The 25,534-nt window shown below is 45.9% G+C and overlaps 2 protein-coding genes across 3 annotated transcripts in view; one reads left to right on the forward strand and one right to left on the reverse strand.

The window, feature by feature from the left end:
• Positions 1 to 532: 532 nt before the first annotated feature.
• On the reverse strand, positions 533 to 15,254 carry LOC134173881 (histone H2B 5-like). The gene is made up of 2 exons (XM_062638351.1): positions 15,163 to 15,254; positions 533 to 1,486 (listed from the first exon to the last, which is right to left on the reverse strand). Exon 2 carries the CDS (start codon positions 1,455 to 1,457, stop codon positions 1,077 to 1,079), a length of 381 nt encoding a protein of 126 aa, XP_062494335.1. The 5' UTR covers positions 1,458 to 1,486; positions 15,163 to 15,254; the 3' UTR covers positions 533 to 1,076.
• A 320-nt stretch (positions 15,255 to 15,574) lies between these two features.
• The window catches only part of GRAMD4 (GRAM domain containing 4), a 78,958-nt gene continuing 68,998 nt past the window's right edge, over positions 15,575 to 25,534 (forward strand). The window contains exon 1 of one of the 2 annotated variants that reach the window (XM_062638352.1): positions 15,575 to 15,728. In XM_062638352.1, the coding sequence (XP_062494336.1) occupies positions 15,700 to 15,728 (29 nt within the window). In that variant the 5' untranslated portion in view covers positions 15,575 to 15,699. The remainder of the gene's footprint in view (positions 15,729 to 25,534) is intronic. The other variant, XM_062638353.1, reaches the window with a different exon arrangement.

Consider the following 25,534-nt stretch of genomic DNA (forward strand, 5'->3'; position numbering starts at 1 on the left):
TTGTTCTAACCAATGAACAAAGCAGGGAAGAAAGGGCCAGGTGAACTGCCCACAGTGCAGGGAGCCTGCCTCTCCCCCAGCCTGCATTAACCACCTCTGCTCCCACTCCAGACCCCTTCTGAAGTCCCCTCCCCACACCTCTGTGCTGCTTGTCCTGCATCACCCCAGTGCTCACAAGAGATAATACTCTAAGCACCACCCCATCTCACCCATGTGTACGGTGGAAGGGAGCACAGAGGCAGTGTCAAGGGAGGGAAAGTCTCTGAAAAGCAGCAGATTTAGCAATGTCTTGCACACAAAGCAAGTCCTAAAGCAGCAGCCAGTGAAGGAAGTGACCCAGCCCCAACATCCCCCCTTGTCCGTCTGTCTGCCTTGGCACAAGGGAAGAGGCAGTGGGCAGCTCCAGCACCAGCACCCTCAGCCTGATTAATGGCTTATCCACTGGCAGCAATGAGGAAGAATAGTGCTTGGTTTTATCCCAGCATCTGCCTGCCAGGCTTGCTCTTTAAACAGGCTGTCAAGCACAGATAGCTGTTGAATCAATGTGAATTTTATTCTATAGCCTGTGCCTGGTAGCTGTCAATGACACCTCTGCTGGCATGGGGTGGGCTGTGCCACTGTACACCGGGATGGATCTGGGCTATGAGGGAGAGGATGGGTACCAGTGCTGACTCTTCAGTGCCCATCTTGGATGACTGTGAGAAAGCAGCCAAACAGGAAGACATAAAGAGATGGCATCTCCGTGTTGCCACTGCTTGCCTCCCCAGCCAGTGCCAAGCATGCATGTTGCCAAGCACAGAGGAGAGTTTGGGCATACTACGGTTCGTCAGTCCTTTGGATGAGATGTGAAAGCAGGGGCCTCCTCCACCAGCCTTGCTGAACCTGCTGTGTGTCCCAAACAGATTATGAAAATCAGCCACCATCCAGATCACTGTCTCCTCAGCTTCTCATGCGCACCCCAAGGCTGTAAATTGCTGTGGATAATAGCCATGATGTTTATCTGGACTGTGGCTGCCTGCCTGTGCTTGCGCGGAGGGTCCGGTGGTTGATGGTCCCATTGGAGAGGTGACATCTGGCTACTTGGAGCTTGTATACTTGGTGACAGCCTTGGTGCCCTCCGAGACAGCGTGCTTGGCCAGCTCTCCTGGGAGCAGCAGGCGCACTGCCGTCTGGATCTCCCGGGAGGTGATGGTGGAGCGCTTGTTGTAATGGGCCAGGCGGGACGCTTCTCCAGCGATGCGTTCAAAGATGTCATTAACGAAGGAGTTCATGATGCCCATCGCCTTGGAGGAGATGCCAGTGTCGGGGTGGACCTGCTTCAGCACCTTGTAGACATAGATGGAGTAGCTCTCTTTCCTGCTCTTGTGCCGCTTCTTATCACCCTTCTTCTGGGTTTTTGTCACGGCTTTCTTGGAGCCCTTTTTTGGGGCAGAGGTGGACTTTGCTGGCTCTGGCATCCTGACAGCTCTTTCTCTGGGTCTTGGAGCTGCTTGGAAAGAACACCAAGAAAATAAAATTGTTTTTTATTCTTCTACATTATAGCTTTACTGAGAGATGAGAGAGTCTGTGTCAGAGACAAGAGACGGCTCTGAATGGAGATAAGCACCCCATGACTCTCTGCAAGCATTTCTGAACTGCCAGTGAGAGCTGCTCTGGTTTGTGCATGGCTTTCTGTTGTTTTCAGTTTAAATCCCCATAACACTGGCCTTGTAAGCACTGATGAACCCAGGCCTAGTTGGCATCTACTTACTAAATATGGGCAGGAGGGTGAACATATTTCTGAGAACATCACTGCAGTTCCAAACAAAACACTAACCGCAGCATGGATTAAACTAAGTCTTGCTGGAATGGGCTGGAGACTGTTGTAAGATATCACCTTTATATGAGACTGGTTGAAATTATTTTATATGTTATTACAATCTCCAATAGACCTTTTTTTAATTTGCATGTAGGTAAAAGCTTATTTTGAGGGTGCTTGCATTTCTGTGGCTATTGTTTTATACCATGTATTCCAGTAGTATATAAAAATCATACAGTTTTAAGTTAGCTAACTGAGCTCCAGGAATCTCTCTCAGTGTTCATGTTAGTTACCAAAAATACCAGAGAGAAGAAAAGCTCAGAGGAGATGGCAGGATTCACCTGGCAGAGGAACAGGAATGTGGATAGCAGTCAAAAATCAAAGCGCTTCTGGGCTATTTGTTGATGGAGAGGAGCTACACGGACTGGAATTGTGTCCTGCCCTTCGGTGTTTTCTGCTTTTGAGGGATCGGGCCTCTGCTGACCAGTTTACATCAGAGATGCTTCATCCTCTCGCTGAATTTTATTTCATTAGGCCACAACCTGCAGAGCCCTGACATGCAGCCGACTGCTGTAATCCAGAAGTGCAGTAACAAAAGGACAGTATGCAAACCTGTCACAAAGCTGGGTGCCCCCTTCCCACTCCCCAGATTTACATGTGCTTTACTATGTGGGTCAAAGGAATAACTGTGTCAGAACCTGGTAAGTGGTTTTGTGTTTCAGAGGACACCTTGAATGCTCCTTTGAAAGGCAAGGTTTCTCCAGGCTTTGCTGGAGGATCAGCTTCCAGCAGCACCTCAGGGCTTGGGGCTTTTACTGCTCTGCACCTCCTTTCAAGATGACCTAGGAATTAGTCTGCTGACCAAGACAGGCTAGAGGAGAAAAAACAGCTTCAGGGCTGATGGCACATGGGAAAATGGATAGAAGTAAACAGGAGAGAGAAAGCTGGGATGTAACATATGGTCTGTACACACAGAGCATCAGAGAGGGGCCTAAACAGTGCCTGTGCCAAAGCAATGGCTGCGTGCTCAGCCCTGCCTCTCCTCCTTGAGAAGGAACGAGATACTGGCTTCTATCTTGGCCTGGTTTCTCCACTGTTGCCTGCATCTGCAATCAAAGCGTGACACAGCCACATCATCCTGTCTTAATTTCCCCAGGAATTCTTCTCACTGGAGGCATTTGGAAAGGCAAGGGCTGGACTGCCCCAAAGTCCTGGACACCCTTCAAAACTCTGGCACCTGAAACACCACATTTTCTTTCTCTGGTGAAACCATGATTTTTTTTCCCTCTCTTCTTCTACTTGGGAAGAAACACTGGGAAAAGAAACCCTCTATCCCTCTTGTCTGCAGACTCAAATCCACATCTTTTCAATGGAAAGGCATTTTTCCAAGAGAAGAAGTAACTGAGCACTTTTGTTTCTTTTTCTCTTCAGTTAATTTCCTGACTGAAAAACACCAGAACTGAAAAATTTACTGTTTCTTCGGGTTTTTGAAAAGTGTGTCCTTCTAAAATATGTATTAAGTACATTTGTACTGTAGCTTTTGAAGAATGAATATGGTGCCTAACAGGCCCCAGAGTGATTTCATACATCTCCAGAAAATGTCCCACTACAGGACACCTCCATCCATTTGACTGGCTAATGCCAGGTAGGGCAGCCAGGATCTCGCTCTTTTCCCATGTACAGTCAGGATGAGGGAAGCAATGATGCTGAAGTTCAGAGATTAGCACAAATGCTTCAGTGTCCTTGCTTCCCTCCACCCATTTCTTTGCAGCCTACTGTTTAACAGGTAAATAACACCTTCTTTGGCAACAGGCTATCTTCCTTCCAGGTTGTTTGGGCAGTGCCTAGCACAAAGAGCCTGACTGCATTTGCCAGGCGCTAAACAAATAATGTTAATAATGGTTGACAGTATCACCAACCCTTCTGGCAACAATCCATGGGCAGCTGCTGCTCCGGTGTGAAGATATGAAGAGGTTAATAATTGTTAGGTTTGTGTTTGAAGTGTTGCCATCGCTACTGACTTTTCTACAGTGAGGGTGACCCAGCAATGGCATAGGATGCTCAGAGAGGTTGCAGGGTCTCCATCCTTGGAGATACTCAAAATCCACCTTGATGTGGCTCTGAGCAACCCAACCCTGCTCTGAACATGGGATGGACTAGATGTTGTCCAGAGGTACCTCCAGCCTCAGCCATTCAATGACCCCTGGAGACTGAAGCTGGGTACCTCTCACCTAAACACGCTTTATGAGCTGCATTCCTCTGATGGACATTTCCTACATGACACTGCAACCAGAGCCTCCCACAGGGACCCCTAAGGAGGGAAGATCATAGAATCATAGAATAGTTAGGGTTAGAAAGGACTTTAAGATCATCAAGTTCCAACCCCCCTGCCATGGGCAGGGACACCCACACTAAACCATATCACCCAAGGCCTTGTCCAACCTGGTCTTGAACACTGCCAGGGATCTCCTCCTTTTCAAGGCCAGGTTGGACAGGGCTTTGAGCAACCTGGTCTAGTGGAAGGTGTTCCTGCCTATGGCAGGAGGTTTGGAACTGGATGATCTTAAGGTCCTTTCCAACCCAAACCATTCTGTGATTCTATGATTCTATGATCTCCAGGTGAAAACCACTGAGGTCCCTGGGACACAGGGTATATGGCCATGCAAGAGGAGGCACTCGGACGCATCACAGTAATATTTGGAAGGTTTTGGGTTTTTTGAAGAAAATCTTTGAGCACATTTTTCCCTTTATGGTTTGCATGCTGTGAGTCAATCCATTATCAGTGCTGGCACATTTTCCTTCCTCAGAAAACCAACAACAAAACAAACCACAGCGTTTTCTCTAGCCAGCTCCAAGCAGCAGCCTGCCTGCCACTAGAAACCAGAGCAGCACAGAGTGACAGATACATCTTATCTTCCTTTGTGTTGACACCCCTTGCTTCAGTATCATTAAAAGGAAAATGAACTGAAAACATATTCAAAGATACAAATCACCGCAGTCTCTCAGATCTGAGCTGGGAGAGGAGCCCTGCTGAGAAATCCCATGAGCAGCCTGATGCTGTCTCTGTTTTCCCCAGGCCTGATATATTGATGGAGAGAGAGACAGGCCAGGAAGCTCCCACAGCATTTTTGTTCATTTTTAGCCTTGCTGCTGAGTCTGTAGGATCAATGCCAAGCAGGTGCCAGCAGGGATGACCACAAGTGGACTATCCATCAGCCTTTTGGATCTTCCCTTAATCGGGGGTAGAAATAGCACTTTGATTTTTTTCCTTCTTTTTCCTATTAAAAGCTGTCCTTGCTGTGATGTGCTCTGTGCCCCCACTGTAAATCCCTATGTCCACTGGGCCCTCACTGTAAATCTCTACTCCCACTGGGTTGCCCCCATGCTGTAATTTCCTAATCAAATGTAAAAGTTGGTTTCTAGAATCAGCACTTGGTTCCTAAGAGGTTAATGTGAAAAATTAAACATTTGTAGGAAAACCTCAAGCTCTCATCTTCAGGCATCTGATAATCTGATATTTGCTAATCTTCAGATGATCTGTTTTAATCCTTGCTAGAGTAAATGAGAGCCAACAGGCACTTTGTGTTTATTCTGCTCCTTAAATAGCCATGTCCTGTTAGTTCTATCTAATTATTGTCCCTTTCCTTAGTTTCTCTTGCTGTATAAAATTAACTTGGTTTTAATTGTACACATAAAGAAATGTAAAGTGAAAATTTGCTGCTGCTTTTCAGTTCACTCTCTCTGAAACACAAAGAACGGCAACATATTAGGGAATGTTTCCACTGAAAGGAAAAGGCTTTTTAATGGCTTCATCTGCTCCGAAACGCTTGTAAGAGCACAGACAGCAGATCTGGTAAATACAGTTACAAATTACCAGATGTCAGCAAATGACTCTTGTTGGAACAGCCTATTTCTGCAAGCTGCAAATCCCCCCCCCTTTTATGGTGTACAGACATCAACCTGGAATTTCTTATACAAGAATAATACAAGCTCATCCAACAGGTGATATTAAATAGCAATAGGTGAGAAAACAAGCTGCAGGGTTTTTTACGGTTACTTGGTAGCAAGCTCTGCCTTAGGTAGTAAAGCAGATCAGAAGTGGGATGAGTCACTGTGAGACATCAGTGATGCTGCCTTGTGCAAAAAGTGACAGTCACATTTTGGACTGGAAAGAGTTCTTCTCTTGGCATGTTGTCTAGCATGTGATGATGAGGTAATATTTGCTTTGAAGTAACGAGGAGGAGAATTTCCTAGAATAAGGTAAACTAGTCTGAAATGCCTGATTTCTTCCAGTGGTGGAGGGACACAGAGATTAGTTTTGGGGTCTCTGGTCTCCTCCCAGGTAATCCAGTATCCATGGGACCCCTTCCCAATCCCTCACACTCTGCTGTATTTTATATGACTGCTCCTATAAAGTTATCATTTAAATGGCTGACTTTTAAACTTGGATACACACACACAATCCTTCTAGTGAAAAGATTAATGCTTGCATCTTGAACCATAAAAATGTGTTAGAACTGAAGATGCCCCCTCCTCCTTAACTTACAAATTCACTCCCTGATACAGATACACTGTGTTCAAAATGAAACAGGCAGAACAGAGCACTGAGATACACTGGTACATAGCTTTTTGACTGATCCTTATCACTGCTTGTGAACACATTGCCTGTGAGCTCAGTACAGGATACTCCCTGCAGTAGTATTTTCTTTAATTTTACTTTCATTCCTAGCATTTCCATTTATGATTTTAGAAAACACATTTTTCATCACCAGCAGCAGCTATAATTTCTTGTACTACTGCCCAGGTTGCATGTACATCTCAGGGTTGTGGGGGTATCCATCAGAGATGTTTATGTACAAAGTATGGAGTAGGACCCTACATCAGAGCTCTCGGCAGAGAAGATAGATGGAATTTTTAAAGAAAAGAAAACCTAACCTGTGAGTCAAGCAGAGCACAGACAGTGCTGTAAGAAGAGTAACTACCAGGAGGCTAAATACTGCTGTCTTTATTCTGATGAAAGGAGTGCCTGAAGGCAGTGGGGATTTAGCCTGGGCCTGAAACCACAAATATGATGCTTAGAGATGGTTATCACCAACAGCCAACATTGATTTCCACTGGAATCCAGGAGGCTCAGTACTTTATAAAAATCAGGCTCCTCCACATTTTATCAAGGTTTTATTACTGTGAATAATGAGTACTTAAAAATGCTTTAGTGTGACTTTTATCTGCTCTTTATGAGAGCACTCATTATCTACCTGCTTTGGAGTATCTGTGATCTACACCCTTGACCAGCAGGATCTAATAAATGCAATAAGGAGAAATGAAGTTTGCTATAGATCAATACCTGTTAAATGTTTACAAGAGTACACCCAGCACCAGCATCTGCTACAACTACACTCCAGTCAGCTTTCCCACAGACTACCAGGGTTTAAGAGAAACCTGTATTACTGCAGCCATCCTCGGAGAACCCCCAGTGCTAACACAGCCCAACAGAGAACACAGCCAGGCTCACTCCCTTCCTGAGGTTTTATCAATAGGTCAAACCCTCAACACAACTTCAGCACAAGCTTCCTCTCCAGGTTTCACAGTCATCAGGATTTGCTGCTTCTATCACGAATCCTTTCCTCAGGTAACAGGCTTTTTGTTCCCTCCATATCCCATTTCACCTCAACTGGACCCACTGAGGTCACCCTGCCAGCAGCAACTGTGTCCTGGTGCAGGGTCTAGCTCCTGTCCTTAGACTAACTCAGCAATGTTGCTATGAAGGCAGGGAGAAGTCAGAGCCTGCTAACCACCCACAGGCAGATGATCTCCAACTGACCTGTTGGGCAGGAGAAGCAAGACATCAGCAAGCAGCTCAGCTACTCAGCAGCACAAGCTGTACTATCTGTGACCTGCAAAGTACAGACTATTGGAACTGGGAGCAATAACACAAGTCATAGGTGACTGGGGTCTGTAACACCTGCTATGCATCAGAAAGGCGCTTTACTTCTTCCACGATGCCCTATGCTATTTAAAATAAAAAGTGCAGATTCAAAATAAATTGCTCTGTGCCATATAAAGATTGAACATCACTTGATCTTTGACATCATCATTTCAATTCACCTGGAAAAGCAGAAGACCGTAAGATCACTGAGTCAGCTGTATCTAAATAACTCCTACAGTGGAACCATGGTTTCTAAACTAATGATTAATAAGCCTAAAGAACTGCTATAGCATTTAAGCAAACTATTTTTATGGACTTTATGGAGTAATGCAGAATTATCAGAACTCTATAGACTATTCTCATTGGTGCTGAAAAAGGCACCCATAAAAAATGTGCTAATTCAGCCATGGCCAAAAATATGAGAGAAGATACAGCTCACCACCTGTGGGCCATAAGGGGAAAGTGAGTGGGAGAGGGAGAAGCAGCAGTCCCAGGAGGTGAGAGCTGCTTCTGAGTTAAGGCAGGAATTATGTGGGAACCAATGCAGACACGTGGCACCTCTTCCTCCCACATGCCCCATCCCCAGGTTTCAGTAGGTTTCTATGGCTTTTTCCAGTGCTACAGATAATTTGTGGAACATAAAGAATCAAAGCAGGAATTGTATCCCAAAATGTTAACTCTGTCCATACAGCATTGCCCGGGAATAATGCACATGGATATAAAACCATGCAAGTGGAAAGCTATGTTTCCAAATTAGACTGAAGATTAGACCAAGGTCATTAAGGCTTTTAATGTGTTGGGTATGTTACAACATAAGTAATACTACAATCCTCAATGTCATGGGTGAAATAAGCCCAGCAACATATTCTAACAACATTCATGAGATGTATATGGGTTTAACGCGTGTATGCTCAACAGACCTGGGCAGTGTCACTAACTCTTCCTCTATATGGGAGAAAGAGCCAGGCGAGGGTCTGATGTGTGCAGCTATCAATCATGACCAACCATTCCTTCTAAATGAGAGTCTCTAACTTCAATCATCACTTGCCATTTACATTACTCACATTTCAGCAAGCCCTGAAAAGGATTAAAAAATATTAGTGGAAAGCTTGCAACTAATGAAAAAGTCTGGAATATGTGAAGGCTACTTGATCATGGATGTAAAGCATGGCTGCCTGGGAACACGCAGCGTGAATGTAGGAGCTGTGGGTACCACATGGGTACATCCAAAATGACTGCATGCCATGCAGCAAGCTAAGGGCAGTGAGTGGCACACAGTCAGATTTTATTGCTACAGGATACTGAAAATATTGTGATGTGTGTATTAATTATTAATTTGGCATTGTAATAGCAATTTTACTGTAAAGTGGAGATGTGTGACTATTACTAGAGCCTGCAGGGAAATAAGGATAAATGTCCTTCCCCTGAGCTCATATCATCCAATAACCGGATCGGGAATACAATCCAGGACTGCTGACACCTTTCTCTGCTGCAGCCACTAGATCACATTACCACAGGAGGAGAGTCCTCTGAGAGTTAGAGGTCATCTTCTGTGTGAAGCAGGGAAATAGAGAGCCTGCTAGATGGAAGGAGAGGAGAAAAACATGGCTGGGACAGCATGGCAAAGCTCCTCTGAAGAGGGGAGCTGGCTACTTTCTAGAATAGATAGGGGTGAGCACTAAGGACACAAGAGTTATTGAAAGTAAAAATAAACTCTGGCACAAGAACTGCTAATAAACCATTCTGAAATGTTCATAGATAAATAGCTCTACATCACCAGATAATGTCTTTCTCTTCTATGTTGTTGTGATACTGAAGATCTCTTATCAAAATGCAGAGGTCCTTCACTTTGCACTTCTCTTTCCTTTATTATTTTCTTTATTGTTCCTTCCTTCTCTCTCTCACACCCATTGCAAGTGCCAGGAGGTTCAAAGCCCCAGCAGGTTTGCTGCCACTTGGTCTTGCCCAACATATGGTATTTGTACAGAGACTAACACATTACTTTGAACAACCATGGGGTTGAAAGGCTTGCAGTTCTCCAGAAACACTGAAAAAATGGCTTTCAGGCCAAGTGAAACCATGTCCAAATTCCACATTGTACAAATTGCCTGTGAATACTGTTTTAATTTATCTCTAATTTGCAATAACATCATCATCACACAGACATAGTGTGCTAGTCACTACACTGTCAGAAGCCAAGAAAGGCCATCTCTCTTCCAGAGAAATCAAAGCATAATTAGGGCTACGTCAATATTTATGTCAGGCAGGGGTGCAAAGAACTCTCTGCTGAAGTCTCAGTTGCAGCCACTAGACCAGCAGTGAAGAAAATGGGGGCTGCTGGACAAAGTGACAGCCCCAAAATGCCAGCAGCCCTGGCTGGTCAGTAGCAATTAGAACACCTGTAAATGTAAGGCTCACATTTCAAAACACAGAGGGGTCTTCAAAGGCAGCAGAGTGCCACATTATCTGTACCACACTGTTATTTTTAACCATCCATAGCTCCATCCTCCTACACTCACTTTCCTCCTGAGGCTTCTTTCCACACCTTTGTTTTTCCCACTGCTGCAGTCTCCTGACCTGCTTCTTTCTCAGATGCAGTGCTCACCCTTTGCTCTTTTCCCTGCTGGTGCCTTTCACAGCATGCACCCTCCACAGAGCTCATTAGTGCCTCTGCTTGAAGAGGCACATCTTTCTTTGCAAGTGACTCCCAAGTCCTTATCTCTAATCGTGCCCCAGTTATCAGGCAGGTGCATCAATAAGAAGGATGATCAGTGCTGGGCTGAGGACCCACAGTGCAGGAGAGGAGAGAGTATGGATTAATTCTGGTGTGGGAGAAAGAGGAAGGTGTGACAGGAAGAGCAAGACAGCTGCAGCATCCATATCTTCAGGGCAGAGCTACTGAATCTGCAATGCATTTTAAGGCTTATACACATCTAGAATAGAAATAACCTATATCTATATTGGGTACAGTCAGCAGCTCATTCCTGATGGGATGCTCCCTAACTCCTGTCTTACAGCACTTCACTTCTTACTTGGTCATTTTCTACATCCCAAAGAAGATCCAAAGAGGATTTCTCCCTTTCCACCAACATGGCAGCAGCTTTCCTACCCCTTCCTTCATCCGCATTTGCCAGTAGTTCACTTCAGGTTTTGTTTTTTCCCTTTCCTTCCCATTCCTCCGATTCTGCCTGCCCTTGTGACAGAGAAACGAAGAGACTCTTGAATCAAATGCTTTCCCTGGCCCTTCCTCACGCTACCATTTCTATTTAAATGCCAAGCTCCAGAGTGGTCTCAGATGCTCCTTCCTCTCTGTGCTCCCTGCACCTCATGTCAATAATTTCTTCTGCAAAAATGTCACATGCTTTTCTGCTCAAGCTCCCTCTCACTTTTCAGGGTAACTCATGTCCTCTTTGTAACGCCTAATAACCTTCCTGGAGGTGCACTTTCAGGTCCTCCTACCCTTTCATCGCTTCCTGTACACACTGTATACTGTATTGCCACTTTCGTTATTTTGTTCTCATTCCCATCTTCCTCTCTTCTTTCATGCAGTATTTTATGTTTGACAAGTATCAGTCTACTACGTACAGTCTCTCTCCTCACAAGAGACAGGATCACACAGCTTATATGAACAGGTTATAAGGAGAGATTTTATGTGCCCCAAAGCATGTCCATTCTCCTCTGTTGCTCCAATACAAACATTTCTTCTGCCACCAATACTTTGCCCTCTAAATCCTTGATCACTGTGGCTACAACCACCCAGTTTCTTCCTCAGTGCACACCACCTGCAATGATTATCTAGGGGATGGTCCTTTACCTTCAGCTAATGCACCTCAACTCTCCAGTTGTGGCACATCCAGATGTAGCCAGAGTGGCACATCATGTCAGACATGAGGCTTCTGCAAACGGAAACTCTCTTTTCCCTAATCCTGGGGTAAATAACACAGAAAACCTTATAGTAGTGGACTGCCTGTGCATTTTCACCTAATTCAGAAAAAAACCCAGAACATCATTCCTTTTCTGTAAGAAGCTTTAAGGCTGGTTTGAAAGACAAACAGCCCCCCCTGACAGATCGCATCTTCAACAGGGCCAGTGAAACAGTATGACAAGGGTGGTGATTAACTCTCCCCACAAAGGAAAATGTTGAGTCTATGTAGGTGGCATATAAAATCCCCCACTCTCTTTATGAGTCAGGTAAGCTGCCAGAAAGCAGAGGTGGAATCCGTGGGATGAAGCTGTTTTCATTCCTGCCAGTTAGTAGTACGCTTTTTGAAAGACAAGAGGAAAGTTTAATTATTAAATCAGATTTTTTTAAAAAAGATTCTTATTTAAATAACAAGATCTTTGCCCTTGATCCCCAGTGATGCTGTTTGCAGTCAGTTACTGTCAAGGGGAAATACTATTAAACAACTCCACCTCTTACACCCTGAGGTTAATGTAGCATTTTTGGGTTATGCATCTATTCTTCCATCTCCCACTCAGTACACATGATCCTACAGTCACAGCATTCTCCTCTCCCTCTGGCTCTAGAAAATAGGGAAGCTGATGAGCCAAGGTCCCAGTCTTACCCCACACAGAGCCCTTTTCAGAGGCAGAGCTTAGTTCTGATGAGAAAACTATCTCTCCCAATAGCTGCACAAAAATGGCTTAACAAACATACAAAACAAAGTAATTGGAAACAAAGCATTTTGTAGGGTCTTACTTCAGATCAGTCCAGGATTCAAGGGGTAATTCAAATAGATGGCAGTGTCCCTTACCTAAAGTTACAGACTTTTCAAAACCAAACCTCAGAAATTCAGGAATGTGAAAAAAATGCCCTTGGGTCCTGGAGTCCAGGGGTTACAGCCCTCCTCTGGCACTGTCAGTGGGAGCACAATAACTGCTCTGATCACAGTGCAGCCTGACTGAGCTGCTCTCACAAGTCCAGTTCTGAATTCAGGAACATTTCCCACATAGCTAATTCTTTAGTCTACACAATACATGTGCTTGATGATGGGCAGGAGCAGCGTATTTCAGGTGCTGAGAAAGGGACGCAATAGGATGAGACTACCAGCATGTGTAATTTCTTTGTTTCAGCTGGAAAATGGAAGATCTGGAGTAGATACAAATGTATACATAATGTATATGTAAAGATAAGGATGGAGGACAACAGTGACCAAAGGAACGGTGTGGAGAAAAAATGTGAAGAGGTAGGCAGAGTAAGGCAGAGGACTGAACTGAGACGTCAGAGAACAGGCAGCAAGACAGGGTATCAGAACAGAAAAAGAAAGGGGTAGGGGAAGACAGGAGAAGACACATGAAAAGGGACAAAAATGAGAGAAAAGGCATGAGCAGTCAAAAAGCAGGGAGAAGAGGAAAGGTGAGCAGCACAATGCTTGGCAAGAAAGAAATACCAAAGCATAAATAAGACACAGACAAGAGACTCGCAGAGGGGTCATAAGAAGAAAGCCCTTGAACAGCAGAGAAGACGTGAAATAAGCAGTTGGAGGAAAAAAATCACCTGCCAGAACAGCACTTCTGAGAGTCACGGGTGAAAGGTGCTGCTGCCTCAACGAGGGACAGAGACAAGCTTTGGGAAGCAACAGGCTAAACCCAGGAGAAAAAAGGATGACGCCAGGAGAAGACAAATGATACTCTGGTACTCTGTCTTCTGTCTAAAATAGAAATCATGAAGGTCATTGAAATTGCCACTTAGATATTGCACATGAAACTTAAGAAAAACCCCACTTATTTTTCTCAATACAGTAATTCTTCCTCCTTCTCTCCCAGTGTTGGATTAAATTAATTACTGTACACTTTACAGTTCTACCTTCCTGCCAGGGAAGAAAACCCTATTATACCTGGAGCAGGCCTTGCTCTCTGGCTTCTTTTGCCTATAGAGGCTTCTGTAGGAAACTTTCAGTAGACAAAGCTGGATTTCCAGCACCTCCAAAATCACCATGGTGGAGCTGGGTATCAATAGCAGAAGGAGGAAAGCAAGGGGAAGCAAACAGGGGCGTGCACTCAAAGAAAAGCTTTTTTTTTTTGTTTTTATAATTAGGAAATCTTGCCAATATAAAGAAAAAATTGCTACTGGCAAGTAATCTGTCACTCCTTTGCATACTGAATAACAGGAATATGAGAGGAGGTGTGGGACATACATTCATAGGATCGAATTCTGTTGTTAACATGTGTTCAACATAATAAAAACATAACTGGGAAAATAACACACTATAACACAAACACTATGGAGGCTATAGAGTAAAAACCCCAGGAAGATCAAACCGTGTTCCTGGGGTAGCATCAATCTGAGAAACCACAGCTTTATTAGTAGTAACAGGAGCAACATATGGAGATGAATGAAACCATGTTTGTAAATGTGATATGCAATTGCACACTTTTGCTTGGCTTTCCTTTTTCACGATCTGACTCAGCCTCCACATGGCTCCACTCCCCCATCTTTTGATTCATAAATTGATCTCAAAAAACTGAAGCGTTACAACGCCAGCATGCAAAGGGCATGATATGATGGGACGTTGGTGAGTGCAAAACGTGTCACTGGTCATCACCCTGCAAATGGACAAGTCTGGCAGCAGAACCAGAGCCACTGTCCTGAGGGGTGCTGGGGAACGCCATGCAGCACATCACAGCTCCCCTCCGCTGCGCTAGAGACAGGCGCTGAGGTAGACAAACCTATTACACAACTGTGTAACATCGCTTAAGCTGCATGGCAGCCACTTCGTGGAGCAGTCCCTACATCACCAAACCCTGAGGATGGGACATGAGAGGAATGAGAAATAAAAGGATATCTCACAGCATATGCACTCTGTATGTCTTAACCTATGACAAAGAGATCCGGGTTAACAGCAAGCAGTGCAAAACACACCAAACAGTGCATGAGCGATGGTGTACAGCCCTATATACTTAGTAAATGATTAACAATACATAGTGTTGACATAGAGGGGTCTGTACGCAGGAACAGCACCCTCCCATTGGGCCTGGGTTCCGCAGCGTGTGTGAGGCTGTAGACAGCCAGCCCAGCCCAGCCCAACAGCACCACCGGCCCAGGCCAGCGGCGCTCCTGGCGGAACTGCAGCCCCCGGCCCCCGCCGCCTTGCCCAGGCCCGGGCATGTGCTTCTCCCTCAGCCCCCCGTTAACCGGGGCGCGGTTAGCTCCGGCGCTACGCTTGCCACAACGACAGCAAAGCACAGGCACGGATGACGCGGTGTGTGTGTATCTGCCAAGCCCGAAGCACAACGAAGCCCTGACCCTGCTGAGCTCAGGCTCCGGCCACAATGCACGCCACCGCTACCCATGCGCAGCGTTACGGTACAAGCTGCATCGCAAAGAGCATACTTGGACAGCGCAAACCCCGCTGCAGTCCCTTCCGGCGCGCAGCGCACGGCGCAGCGGCACCACAGCCCGCACCACAGGCAGCCAGCGCACTACGGAGAATCTTGCCTGCTACGCGTCTGGGCTCCTCCGCAGGCGCCGAGCGCGGCGGCGGGACTGGGGGCTGCTCGCTGCCGCTCCGCGCAGAGCCTGCGGACGCCTCTCCGCGCCGGGCCGGGCGGACCGTGAGACCCGCCTCCGCCGCCCGCGGAGCAGGGGCCGGGCTGCGGCCGAGGAACGCCTCCCTCTGCGCCGCTGCGCTGCTGCGGGCCGCGCTGGGCCGGCCTTCGCCGCCCATGTGCCGCCCCGCCCGCCCCGCCTCTGCGGCCTCCCGCCGCGGGGCCGCCGCCGACCGGGGGTGGGGCGAGCGGCTCTGGCGCTGCGGCGGCGGCTGCGCAGGGCGCTCGGCACGGCTTCGGCGGCGGTGGACGGACACCTGCGGCCGCCCTCGCCCGCAGCGGGCAGGCGGGCCGCGCCGCACTTTGTCGGGGGCTGAGAGGAGCTCCCGGCCCCAGCGGCGCACGGCCCAGCCCGGCCCAGCGCGGCGAGCGGCGGCTCTCGGGGCGTCGCCTGGCTCCGGCGGCCTGGGCACCGCGGGGAGAGTGAATGAGAGTTTGCTCCGATTTACGAGCAGGGTGAGTGTCTCGCCGGGCCGCCTTCGGGGCAGGAATATGAATCATGGGCGGGGGGGGGGGGGTTGTTTCCGTACGGACCGTTCAATCCCCATCCCGGTCCCGAGCTCCTCAGGCCGGGGCGGTGGAGACCCGCCGGGCTGGGACAGACGCGCCTCCTCATCAGCCCGGTGCAGGGCAGCGTGCCTCCCGCCGGGCCGAGCACCCGCGGAGGGGCTGCTTCTTCCATTCTCGCTGTCGCCTTTTGTTCGTGTCTGCCGGGGGTGCGAGGGATAGGGGCTACGGGAGGAGACCCCGGGGAGCTGTGCTGGTGGATCATCTTTCCGGGCCTTTTTCATCCGTTTGCGGGTAACGGAGACCGTTCCCGTGGGCGCTGGGGTGTCTGGCTGCCCCCGCCCGCTGTCCCGGGGCCGGGGAGCAGCTCTGCTCCGCTCCCTGCGCCCCTCCAGCGCGGAGCAGCCGTCCCGGGCACTGCCGTGCCCCGCCGCCACCGTCCCGGTGGAACGCGGAGCCGGGAGTCCCAGGCTGTAGTAAACACAGCGTAGGGAGGGTGGCGGTGAACCCCGTAAAGGTCACATCTTCATGTGTGAGCGCAGCTCGCGCTAGCTGCTCTCCCGAGGTGGTGTCGACCTGTGCTGTGCCCGCTGTAGCTGCCAGCCCTGCTCCGCGCCTGCTCTCCGCGGGCTGGGATCGCGGTGGTATTCCCTACAGCTGCTGGCAGGGTTCTCCCGTGGGGGGGGGGAACAGTGCGAGGTGCATCGGACCCCTGCTTTACTTCATCCGGCCCCCGTCGCGGGGGGAGGGAATCTGGATGGCATCCGAATTGGAAATTAGACCTGGGAACCTTGTGAGGTTTGCTTTATTTAACAAAGCAGGGATCCCGTGCTCTGCATTACCTGTCAGCGTCCTGCCTTAGTTTCTAACATGTGAGAAGTAGTTTCATTCCTCAGAGATTTCAGCTGTCTTGAACTTCTTTTTTTTTTTTTTTTGTTTTTAAATGCCACAGCTAGTTACCAGCTGCCATCAGTTGTTCAGAATGCAAAGACTTTTTTTAGTCCTAGTCTGTGCTCTTCTGAAGCTGACATTTAAGCTACTAGCTGTGAAACTGATAAAATATAAACTTAATTGTTGGTGCTATAATACCAAATCATGTAAAAATCCGTGAAAGCCTGAGTTGTGTTTCACTGTTTTTCATACGGCGGCCACAAGTATGTTTGGCTCGTCCCTCTGTCATAATAAAGGTGGCTTTGGGTTGAGATGCCAGACTGAGCTGAAGATGAGCCATGTCGTGCTTCCAGCGTTGCAGGTAAGCTCTTGGAGGTGGTTTTGGCTGGTGGCAGGCGGAACTAACCTGAGCTAAAGCGTCAGACTTTTGGGTTTGCTATTATTTCCTCTGTTAACTGTGGCACTGGTGAGACCTGGTCTGGTCTGTGCGTCCGCAGTAAGGGGGTGACTGTTGAGTGGCATGGGGGAGGCTGCTGCTGCTTGAATGCACGTGTGCCACTCCTTGGCATGGTACTGCTTCTGCTGTGGGTGAAGGCATCACCCAGGCTTAGACCTCCCTCCTGGCTGCCTTGCCAGCATTGCTATGGCCTGGGGACCTGCCTGTAACAGAGGGATGAATTAAGGGCAGCAGCTGGAAAAAGCTTATCCTGGCTCTGCTTTTTGGTGGGACCCTGTTTTGGAGATTGGTAGAGGGAAAATAAGGGGGCTCATGCTCAGACCAGCTGTCTTCCTGGCTGGAAGCTAATTCCCGGTGGTTTACAGCAGGTAGCCAGTGCAGAAGCTGTTCCCTGGCCCTAAACCTTCGCCTCCTCCTGGTATGTGATACTCAGAGCTTGTAGGAACTGAAGTTCATTATATGAGTATCTGGGGCAGTATTGGATGCCAAAGTGTCAATGGTTTTTGAGACCTAGAGGTAAAAATTCCAAACACATGTTTAATATTTTGTTTTGGTAAGGGAACTTTTGCAGTGTCTGAGAAGTGATTAGTGCTGCTGTTAAAAGTCAGGTGTACATGTGACGTGCATGCATGTGTTACTGCATACGTCTGTTGTGACTTCAGTCTCATTGACTATTCACTCTTTAATACAGAGACTTCAAAGCTAAGGAGGAGCACTACCTGTTTAACCCCCAAAGCAGTGACAGATCTGTTGGGAAATTAACAAAGACCCAATTTGACATTTTGTCTGCTTAAAAGTTATGCTTTTTTGACTTGGTCACCACCAAATCCATAGGGATTCTTGAGACAAGAATCCATCTCAAGACTGCGTTTTGTGTACCATATGGTCCCATTAACAGTTTCATGGTGAATATCTTTTTATTTAAGTAATGGATCACACTTCCTGTTGTTTTGTTGCTCATAGGACTGGAAAACAAACGTTATTCAGGAATGACTGAGGCAAGTGCAACATGTACCTTGCTGAATTTTTGGAGTTAAAGCTATGTAGCTATTCAGTGGCTTGTCCTGGTCTTTTCCTCCCTCTCCTTAACCCCAGTGTTTATCAGGCTTAGCAGTGATACTCTTTAACTTCGAAGTCCCTAAAGCCCTGGATGTTGCCGGAATACTCCAGGATTATGTGCAGAGAAATCTGCCATCCCAAACTGGAGGCTCTCTTGTCCAAAAATGACTGTGTCAGGCCCAAATAAAGTACACAGTTTCCTAGCTTTATCTTGTAACATATTTCCTTTCCTAGGTAGATTTTTCTCAGTTAAATGATATCTGCATGGCAGCATCTGTGCTAGGAGGAGAGATGTCTTCCTCTAATGTTATTTTTATGACACAGAGTTTTAGCAGAGGGAGAACTTTTGACAGTAAATACTTAATCAAGGTCTTCCAAAAGAGATTCTCTCTCTGCCCGCTGCACCTGACCTTGCCAGGTGGCAGGTTAATCCATGAAATAATATGTGCAGAGAAATACAGCTATTGAATGCAGTTTTTGGGTCATAATGTTGAATGCTTCTAAGGTTTATGTGTTTTCATCTTTCAAGTTTCTGGACAAATGCAGTTTTTTTTAATCTTCTGGCCATTGTCATTAGTATGGGGGACACACACACGAAAGATGGAAGTTAGACCTTTTCCTAGGAGCTCAGAATTTATTAAAACAGTTAGAGTTTAGTGCGAACTCACCTTAAAATTTAATGAGTTAGTGCTGCTTGTTGTTATGACATAAGAAAATGAAATAAGGAGTCTTTGAAGCCACTTCAGGCTTCATAAATATTAACAGGCTCTGCAGTCTTCACTGAGAATAAATTCTGGGTGTTTTTTCTTCACCTTAATAGTACAGTTTCTTTTGCACAGTAAATCTTCTTGCCTTGACTAAGCTGAAAGAGCAGTTACTGGATGCAAACCAAAAATACTGTATTTGTGGTTAGGTTTTCCCCTCCTGCCTTTAACACCCAGTCCTTTCTCTTGGTACACTCTCTGGTAACAACAAATTTAATTCCATGACTTATAAAACCAGATCTTCAGGGGTGCTTAGATGATTGAAGATGCATGTTTTTGCTTCTGAGAATAGTGGAAGGTGAAGATTCCCAACATGTTCAGTTGTGTTTGGAAAATCATTTCTATTTGCATCTTGGGTCACCATATGTGTTTAATACTTGCCTGTGTTAATGAGGAAAAAAACCCCAACTCTGGCAGAATTTTCTAAGCATGCCTTGAGAATACTTAATAATATTGTCTCTTGTAGTTTAAAAGCTGCATATGCATCTTAATGGAACTGAAATTCCACTTAGTTGCTGCTTCTTGCAAATCCCAAGTTAATGCAGAAAGTTCTTTGTGATGGTCTGTAAAGAACATATCATTGTTCTAGTACACATTAAAAGAGTGCATCAGACTTACTGAAAGACTTCAGGGTGTCTCATGGGTGACTGAAGAAAACTAGTGTTTTTTATTTCACAGAAGGGTTAGGGTTGGAAGGGATCTCTGGAGGTCATCCCTCCAACCCCCTGCGAAAGCAGGGACACCTAGAGGTGTTTGCCCTGGCCCATGGCCAGGCAGCTTTTGTATACTTCCAGGGATGGAGACTACACAACCTTTCTGGGCAGCCTGTGCCGGTGCTTGGTCACCCTCACAGTGAAAAGGTGTTTCCTGATACTCAGAGGGAACCTCCTATGTTTCAGCTTGTGTCCATTGCCTCTGGTCCTTTCACTGGGCACCACTGAAAAGAGCCTGTCTGCCATCTGTGCACCCTTCCTTCAGGTATCTGTATACATTGATAAGATCCCCTGCTGAAGCTTTCTCTTCTCCAGGCTGAACAGCCTCAGCTCTCTCAGCCTTTCCTCACAGGAGAGATGCCCGAGTGCCTTCATCATCTTCATGGCCCTTTACTGGACTTTCCCCAGTATGTCCATGTCTGTCTTGTACTGGCACCCTCAGAGCTGGATACAGTACTACAGACCTCACATTTCCCAGTATGCTGTAAAAATAAGGAACTTCTGAAGTAAATTTTGAGCATATTTTTTTAGGATGCAAGTCTGAGAGGTCAGCTTGGTGCTTTCAATCACTGATGCAGCTTCTCTGAGTGCTGTTGCTCTTCTGCAGGAGCTGATGTTCCTGATTAAAAAACCCAAATGCTCAGCATTTTCCTGATCAGTGCAGGTTTTGACAACTCTTTTGACCTGTGATTAAGGGATGTATGACTAGGTTTGCTGCTTACACATGCCTATTAAGTGTAATCATTAGATGCTGAGTCACATGTGTACGTGTGTTTCTTGGGGTGTATTTATACAGACTTCTGTCTGAAACAGTTTGTTTCAGTTTTGAGTGAATGCTTGTTTACATTTGTGAGGGCGCATCCTTGCTGTGGGGTAGTTTAGTTCTCCAGCATCCATCCCATGCTGCACTGTAGTCCATCGGGGCTGACCTGCCTGCTCCGTGGACATTCTCTACATTACTGCATTTTCCTTGTGACATGCCTGAGGTTGAGCATCTGTCTGTAAACTGAATCAGGTGAAGTTTGGAGATTCCTTACTCTACTATGGCTGATTTGTATGCTTATATGAGTAACTTGACATTAAATATAGAATATGTAAACAGGAGTTTTATTTTTAGGTCAACATTTCAGGTGCAGAATAAAACTGTTAGTGGTATAGGTGGTAACAGTGCTCATGAACAGGAGGGGGGGAGAAAAAGAAAATAGGACAAAGGGGGCTGGCTTTAAACTGAAAGAGGATAGATTTAGATGAACTCTTGGAAGTTCTTCCCTATGAGGGTGGTGAGACACTGATGCAGGTTGCCCAGAGAAGCTGTTGCTGCCCCATCCCTGGCAGTGTTCAAGGCCAGGTTAGATGTTGCATGGAGCAACCTGGTCTGTGGAAGGTGTCCCTGCCTGTCGCAGTAGGATTGGAACTGGATGATCTTTAAGGTCCCTTCCAACCTAAACCATTCTGTGATTCTATGAAAAAGTCATAAAGCACAAAATTATCAGTTTGTCCTTGGGATTCTCATCAAACTATGTGGGAGGGAGCACTCATTTCTTAACCGTAGAGTGTCCCTGCCTGTGTATCTAGGTGTGTGTAGTTGGTTAATATTTTGTTTAAGGTTCATAAAGGTATGGCACAATTATGTGGAAAAAACAGCAGTTACTTGCCTTCTCTGTGTCCAAATACAGTGGTTAATAGGCACATTTTAAATTTCCATAGTCCTCCCCTGAAAGTAACTGCACAACATGAGAGGTCTATACTTATCTTAATTAAAGAGAACAAAGCCATGCTCTGCATGCTGGCCTGATGTATGCAATTAGTGACTGAGTGAAATCAGTTTCCAACTGCTAAGACTGTCTTATCTTAGCTCTTGATAGGACTGTCAGCAGTTTGTATTAGTGTCTGACATTACTAATGCTTGGCATTTTTTACCATGTTGTAAAAGCCACTTGTTCCTTCAGTATTCATTTCGGGTATCAGGTTACTTACATACAGAACTCTTCAAACTTGCTGGTTTGGAAACCAGCCAGTTTTCAGAGGCTGAAAATTGGTACCAGTTTTTTTAATGAAGGATACAGAAGCACCTTTAGATGTTCAAATGGGGTTTATTTCATAACCTGAAGTTTACCATTAGCTTAAATTTTGGAAAGTGTCTTCTTCAAATTAGAAATGTGCATGCAACAGGGAACTTTTTCCACAGGTTTAGCTCTAGAGCCAACTTCAGAAACAAGTTATCGAACCTCTTGCTGTGGGTTTTACTACCTGAAGCTCCACGTTCCTTCTATGTTCAGGAAATGGTTTGTGTGTTTTTCTTCCCTGCCCTCTGGATCTCCTCTCTGCATTCCCAGGTGTGCACAGTAACTGCATTTTAAAATAGCTTGCTGCACTTTTCAAGGTTAACAGCATGTTGTAATTCCTGGGGAGACGTAGCAGGGCTACAGAGAGGCATGTGGATTCACAACTGTCAGCAATATTTAAGCAGTGTCACAGCCATAGGGATGGGGAAACGTGAAGCCTCTGGAGAAGGATCTCCTAAAATGCAGTTTGAAGGCCATGCATAGTCCATGACGCTACTTTCTGAGCACAAGGGTATCTTGTTTCATCTTGCTTTTGGTAGAGTTAGTGATGTGTGTAGCTGTACAGCTTCAGTTATATTAGGACTGATATGGGTGTCTAAACCCTGTAATTTACTGTACCTTACTACAGATTTGAGTCTAGGGAGCTGTACAGTTGTGTGCTTCAGGCATAAGCTGCTTCCTCAGACACTCTTCTATTAGTGGGACTACTACCAGTAGTAGATTTTGTTCCAAGGACAGCACACTGCCAGAAACTGGGTGACTTTATGCTTTCTGGGTTGGCTGGAGAGACTGGCATGCTCATTTTGAGCCTTACAGATCTGAGCAGCAGAGACCAGTCTGAAAATATCCATAACCCCATTCTGGGAGTGAAGGGAGCAGTAGCCTGGCTCTGGGCATTTTGCAAGATGCACAACTATTGCAACAAGGAAAAAAAATAGCATGTTGAGCACCCGAAGATGAAATGCTATGTATCATCTTCATTGTGGTGTTCCTTGTACTTGCATTTCCTTCAAAAAAATACGACTTTGGCTGCCTCATTCAAAATGACGCTGCAAGGTGACCTGTAGTCCAGGATCCTACCTCTGAACTCACTTTTGGGATGGGGCTTTCTTCATTCTATCTCTTGCTCACCTTTTTCTTTGTGAGACAGGAAGTAATGCCAACCTTCGAGCCATGCTTGAAGGTCCTGGTTGCTTCCTCTTGCTGCATGTAACTGAGAGGTTCAGTTCCCAGCAGCTGCCATCCTGTTTGTGTCGGGCAAAGGTAGCTGTGAAGCATGGAAGCTGAGAGCAGCAAAACATCCAAAGCATCCTTGTGTGACTACGATTAGGGTGACTTTGGACTGTGATCATCTGATAATAGTAAACTGCGGCTCTGTAGACTGCAGTGTCTTACATCAACTTGCAAGGATCATGCCATCAGAAAAAGTAACGAGTGGAGTCTGTATAAGTATGTTCTTTTTGTAGTCTGAGTTTTCAAAGCATTAAGCCACCTTTAGGCATTATTCTGGTTTGATTAACTTTATCATTCTTCATACTTCTGCAGTGCTTTTATCCAAGGTCTGCATGCTCCTCTTAAAGCCTAATCTACAAAGCAACCCAAAAGATGTCACTAAATGTCTCAGACCACCTTTTGTATGTATAGGCAGTGTGGCTTGGTTTTGTGTAGAACCCTGCATGGTCTCATTAGCTCTGTGGGATCACCTGGGATTGTGCAATGAGGAATGTCCTTCCCCATAAGTCATGGAGCTACGAGGGCATGTTGATCCTTTAAGAGAGCTGCCAGCTGCTATGAGGTGCTGTGCTCCCAGGATTTTCTTGAGATGTAAGAGCTTCCTGGAAACTTGCAGTAATTAAAACTGACTCCAAGAGTTTGCAAAACACTGCAGAAACAGCCCAGTTTTGTGTCAGAGAAACGTTCTGAATATAAAGCTTTCAGTGCTTATGAAAGGGTCTGGGCCTGTTTTGAAGGATTTTGCCTGCCCTCCTCAGTGGAGTTGCTTGTGGGACTGATAGATGTATGCACATTCAACAGCTCTTGTTTTTACTTTCAGCTGCGGGAATAACCAGCCGACGTGGGATAGTTCTGGCTTCCCCCGAAAACATTTTTACAGCAAATACGCTTTTTCTCAAGCTACTTCTGCTTCTTTCCTGTTTCTTCCAGTAGTAACCTTTCCCCACTTTGAGGGCTTTGCCAAGGGCAGTTTCCTCTAACACTGGATCACTTAACCCTCTGCAGCAACACATTGAAAACAAGTGAGGCACAAATGCCATTTCTTGGAATATTTTACAGGAGGAATGGGGATCTCGCTTTGCTTAGCAGTTTGGATTAACCTGGTGATGCGCTCTGGTCCTCGGCAGTCCCCTGTTAATGCAGAGCAGGGACAGCATATGCCTTTTGAATAAGAGACAATGAACAGCATTTTTAGTCCAGTTTTCTTGGTGGAATGCAAGCCTGGCTGTGTGCAGTGTCCGCTTTGAATTTCACTTGGGTATATACATCTGTCCTGGTTGGAGACTGGGATCTATTCAAAGCTCATTTTCTGTTTCGTTGGTAATACTTTGAAATTGCATAAATATTTTCTTTTCTTTAGAGATAAGCTTTAAATATTAAGCTCTTGTCTGTGACTCATTAGTCGACTGTTGGTGACAATTTATTGCCTTTGTTAAATCATGGAAAATCTTTCCATGCAGTTTGGATTCCTTATTGTCTGAAGTAAGCTACATCTGTTTATTTTACCCTGAAGGAGGCTTTCTTCTCAGCTGGCTAAAAGTTCATCATAATATCTGACAGCTAATAGGAAAGTACAGCGTACCTCAGTCAGTGCACAGAAGACTTCATGTGTGTATTTAACCGTTGAACAATTGTGTTAGATGAGTTTTGGAAACACTACAGGACTCACACAAAAAGCAAAGAGTCTGTTTGCTTTAAAGGTGGTGGTTTGCTTTTTTTACTTCCTCCTCCCTTTTCAAAAGCTCCAACTGAGCCAAGTGTTGGTAGTTAAATAGACAGGTATTTTCTAGAGCTTTTCTTAATGGAGTCGTTTAATCGCTACGAAGTTAATCCTGTATTCTTGTAAGAGCCAGGAGAAAAGTGGGTAAAGATGTATATACTGACTGGAAATGCTAAGAATGGGTTGGACCTTGAAGATGACTGACTGACCACAGATTGCTCTTTATCAGAAACAGGAGAAGAGAAACCGTGTTTAGGAAGCAGGTGCATCACTGGTGTTTCCATGCCATGGAAGAAGTGCCCGACATCAAGTCTTGAATTAGCTTAGCTACAAGCATGTCGGTTTTCTTTCTTAGAAACTGATAGTAATTTTTTTTTAAAGTAAAGATTAACTAGTAGATTCAACTCCTTTCAGCAAGATGCAGATGTGGGTATTGTCATTGGGCTGTGGGGGAGAGCAGAGTGCTCTGCTGGGCAAGGTGGAGCCAGGAAAGCTCCAGTCTGTTAAAGAAGACACCTTTATCTAAAAGTATGCAGTTACATGAGGTTCAGTAGTCCTGACATTCCTGAAGGGAGATGGCTTCCTCCATCCCCCGTGTGCTCTTGTGCGCATCCTCAGGTAGGAATGTCAGTATGAAGCGGTCTGACCTCTTCTGTAGCATTAACTTAGATACCAAATCCAAAAACTTTTTTGTGTACGTGTATGAAAGGTCTTAGGGCTGGTTATACACAAATTGGACCCAGCTTCCTGATTTTGCCATCTGTCATGATTTGCAGGCAGCCATAAATCTTTCCTCTTCTAGTCTTCTAGTTCAGAAAAACTGGCTTTCATGTGCTGTGGGTTGTATGGCTG

The sequence above is a fragment of the Pezoporus occidentalis genome, unplaced genomic scaffold (assembly GCF_034315485.1).
Source record: "Pezoporus occidentalis ecotype Australia unplaced genomic scaffold, CSIRO_AGI_Poc_V1 ctg56, whole genome shotgun sequence".
Taxonomy (NCBI): Eukaryota; Metazoa; Chordata; class Aves; order Psittaciformes; family Psittacidae; genus Pezoporus; species Pezoporus occidentalis.

What these genes read in the sequence shown, in the direction of transcription:
- LOC134173881 (XM_062638351.1), bottom strand. Translation starts at nt 1,457, where the DNA reads ATGCCAGAGCCAGCAAAGTCCACCTCTGCCCCAAAAAAGGGCTCCAAG.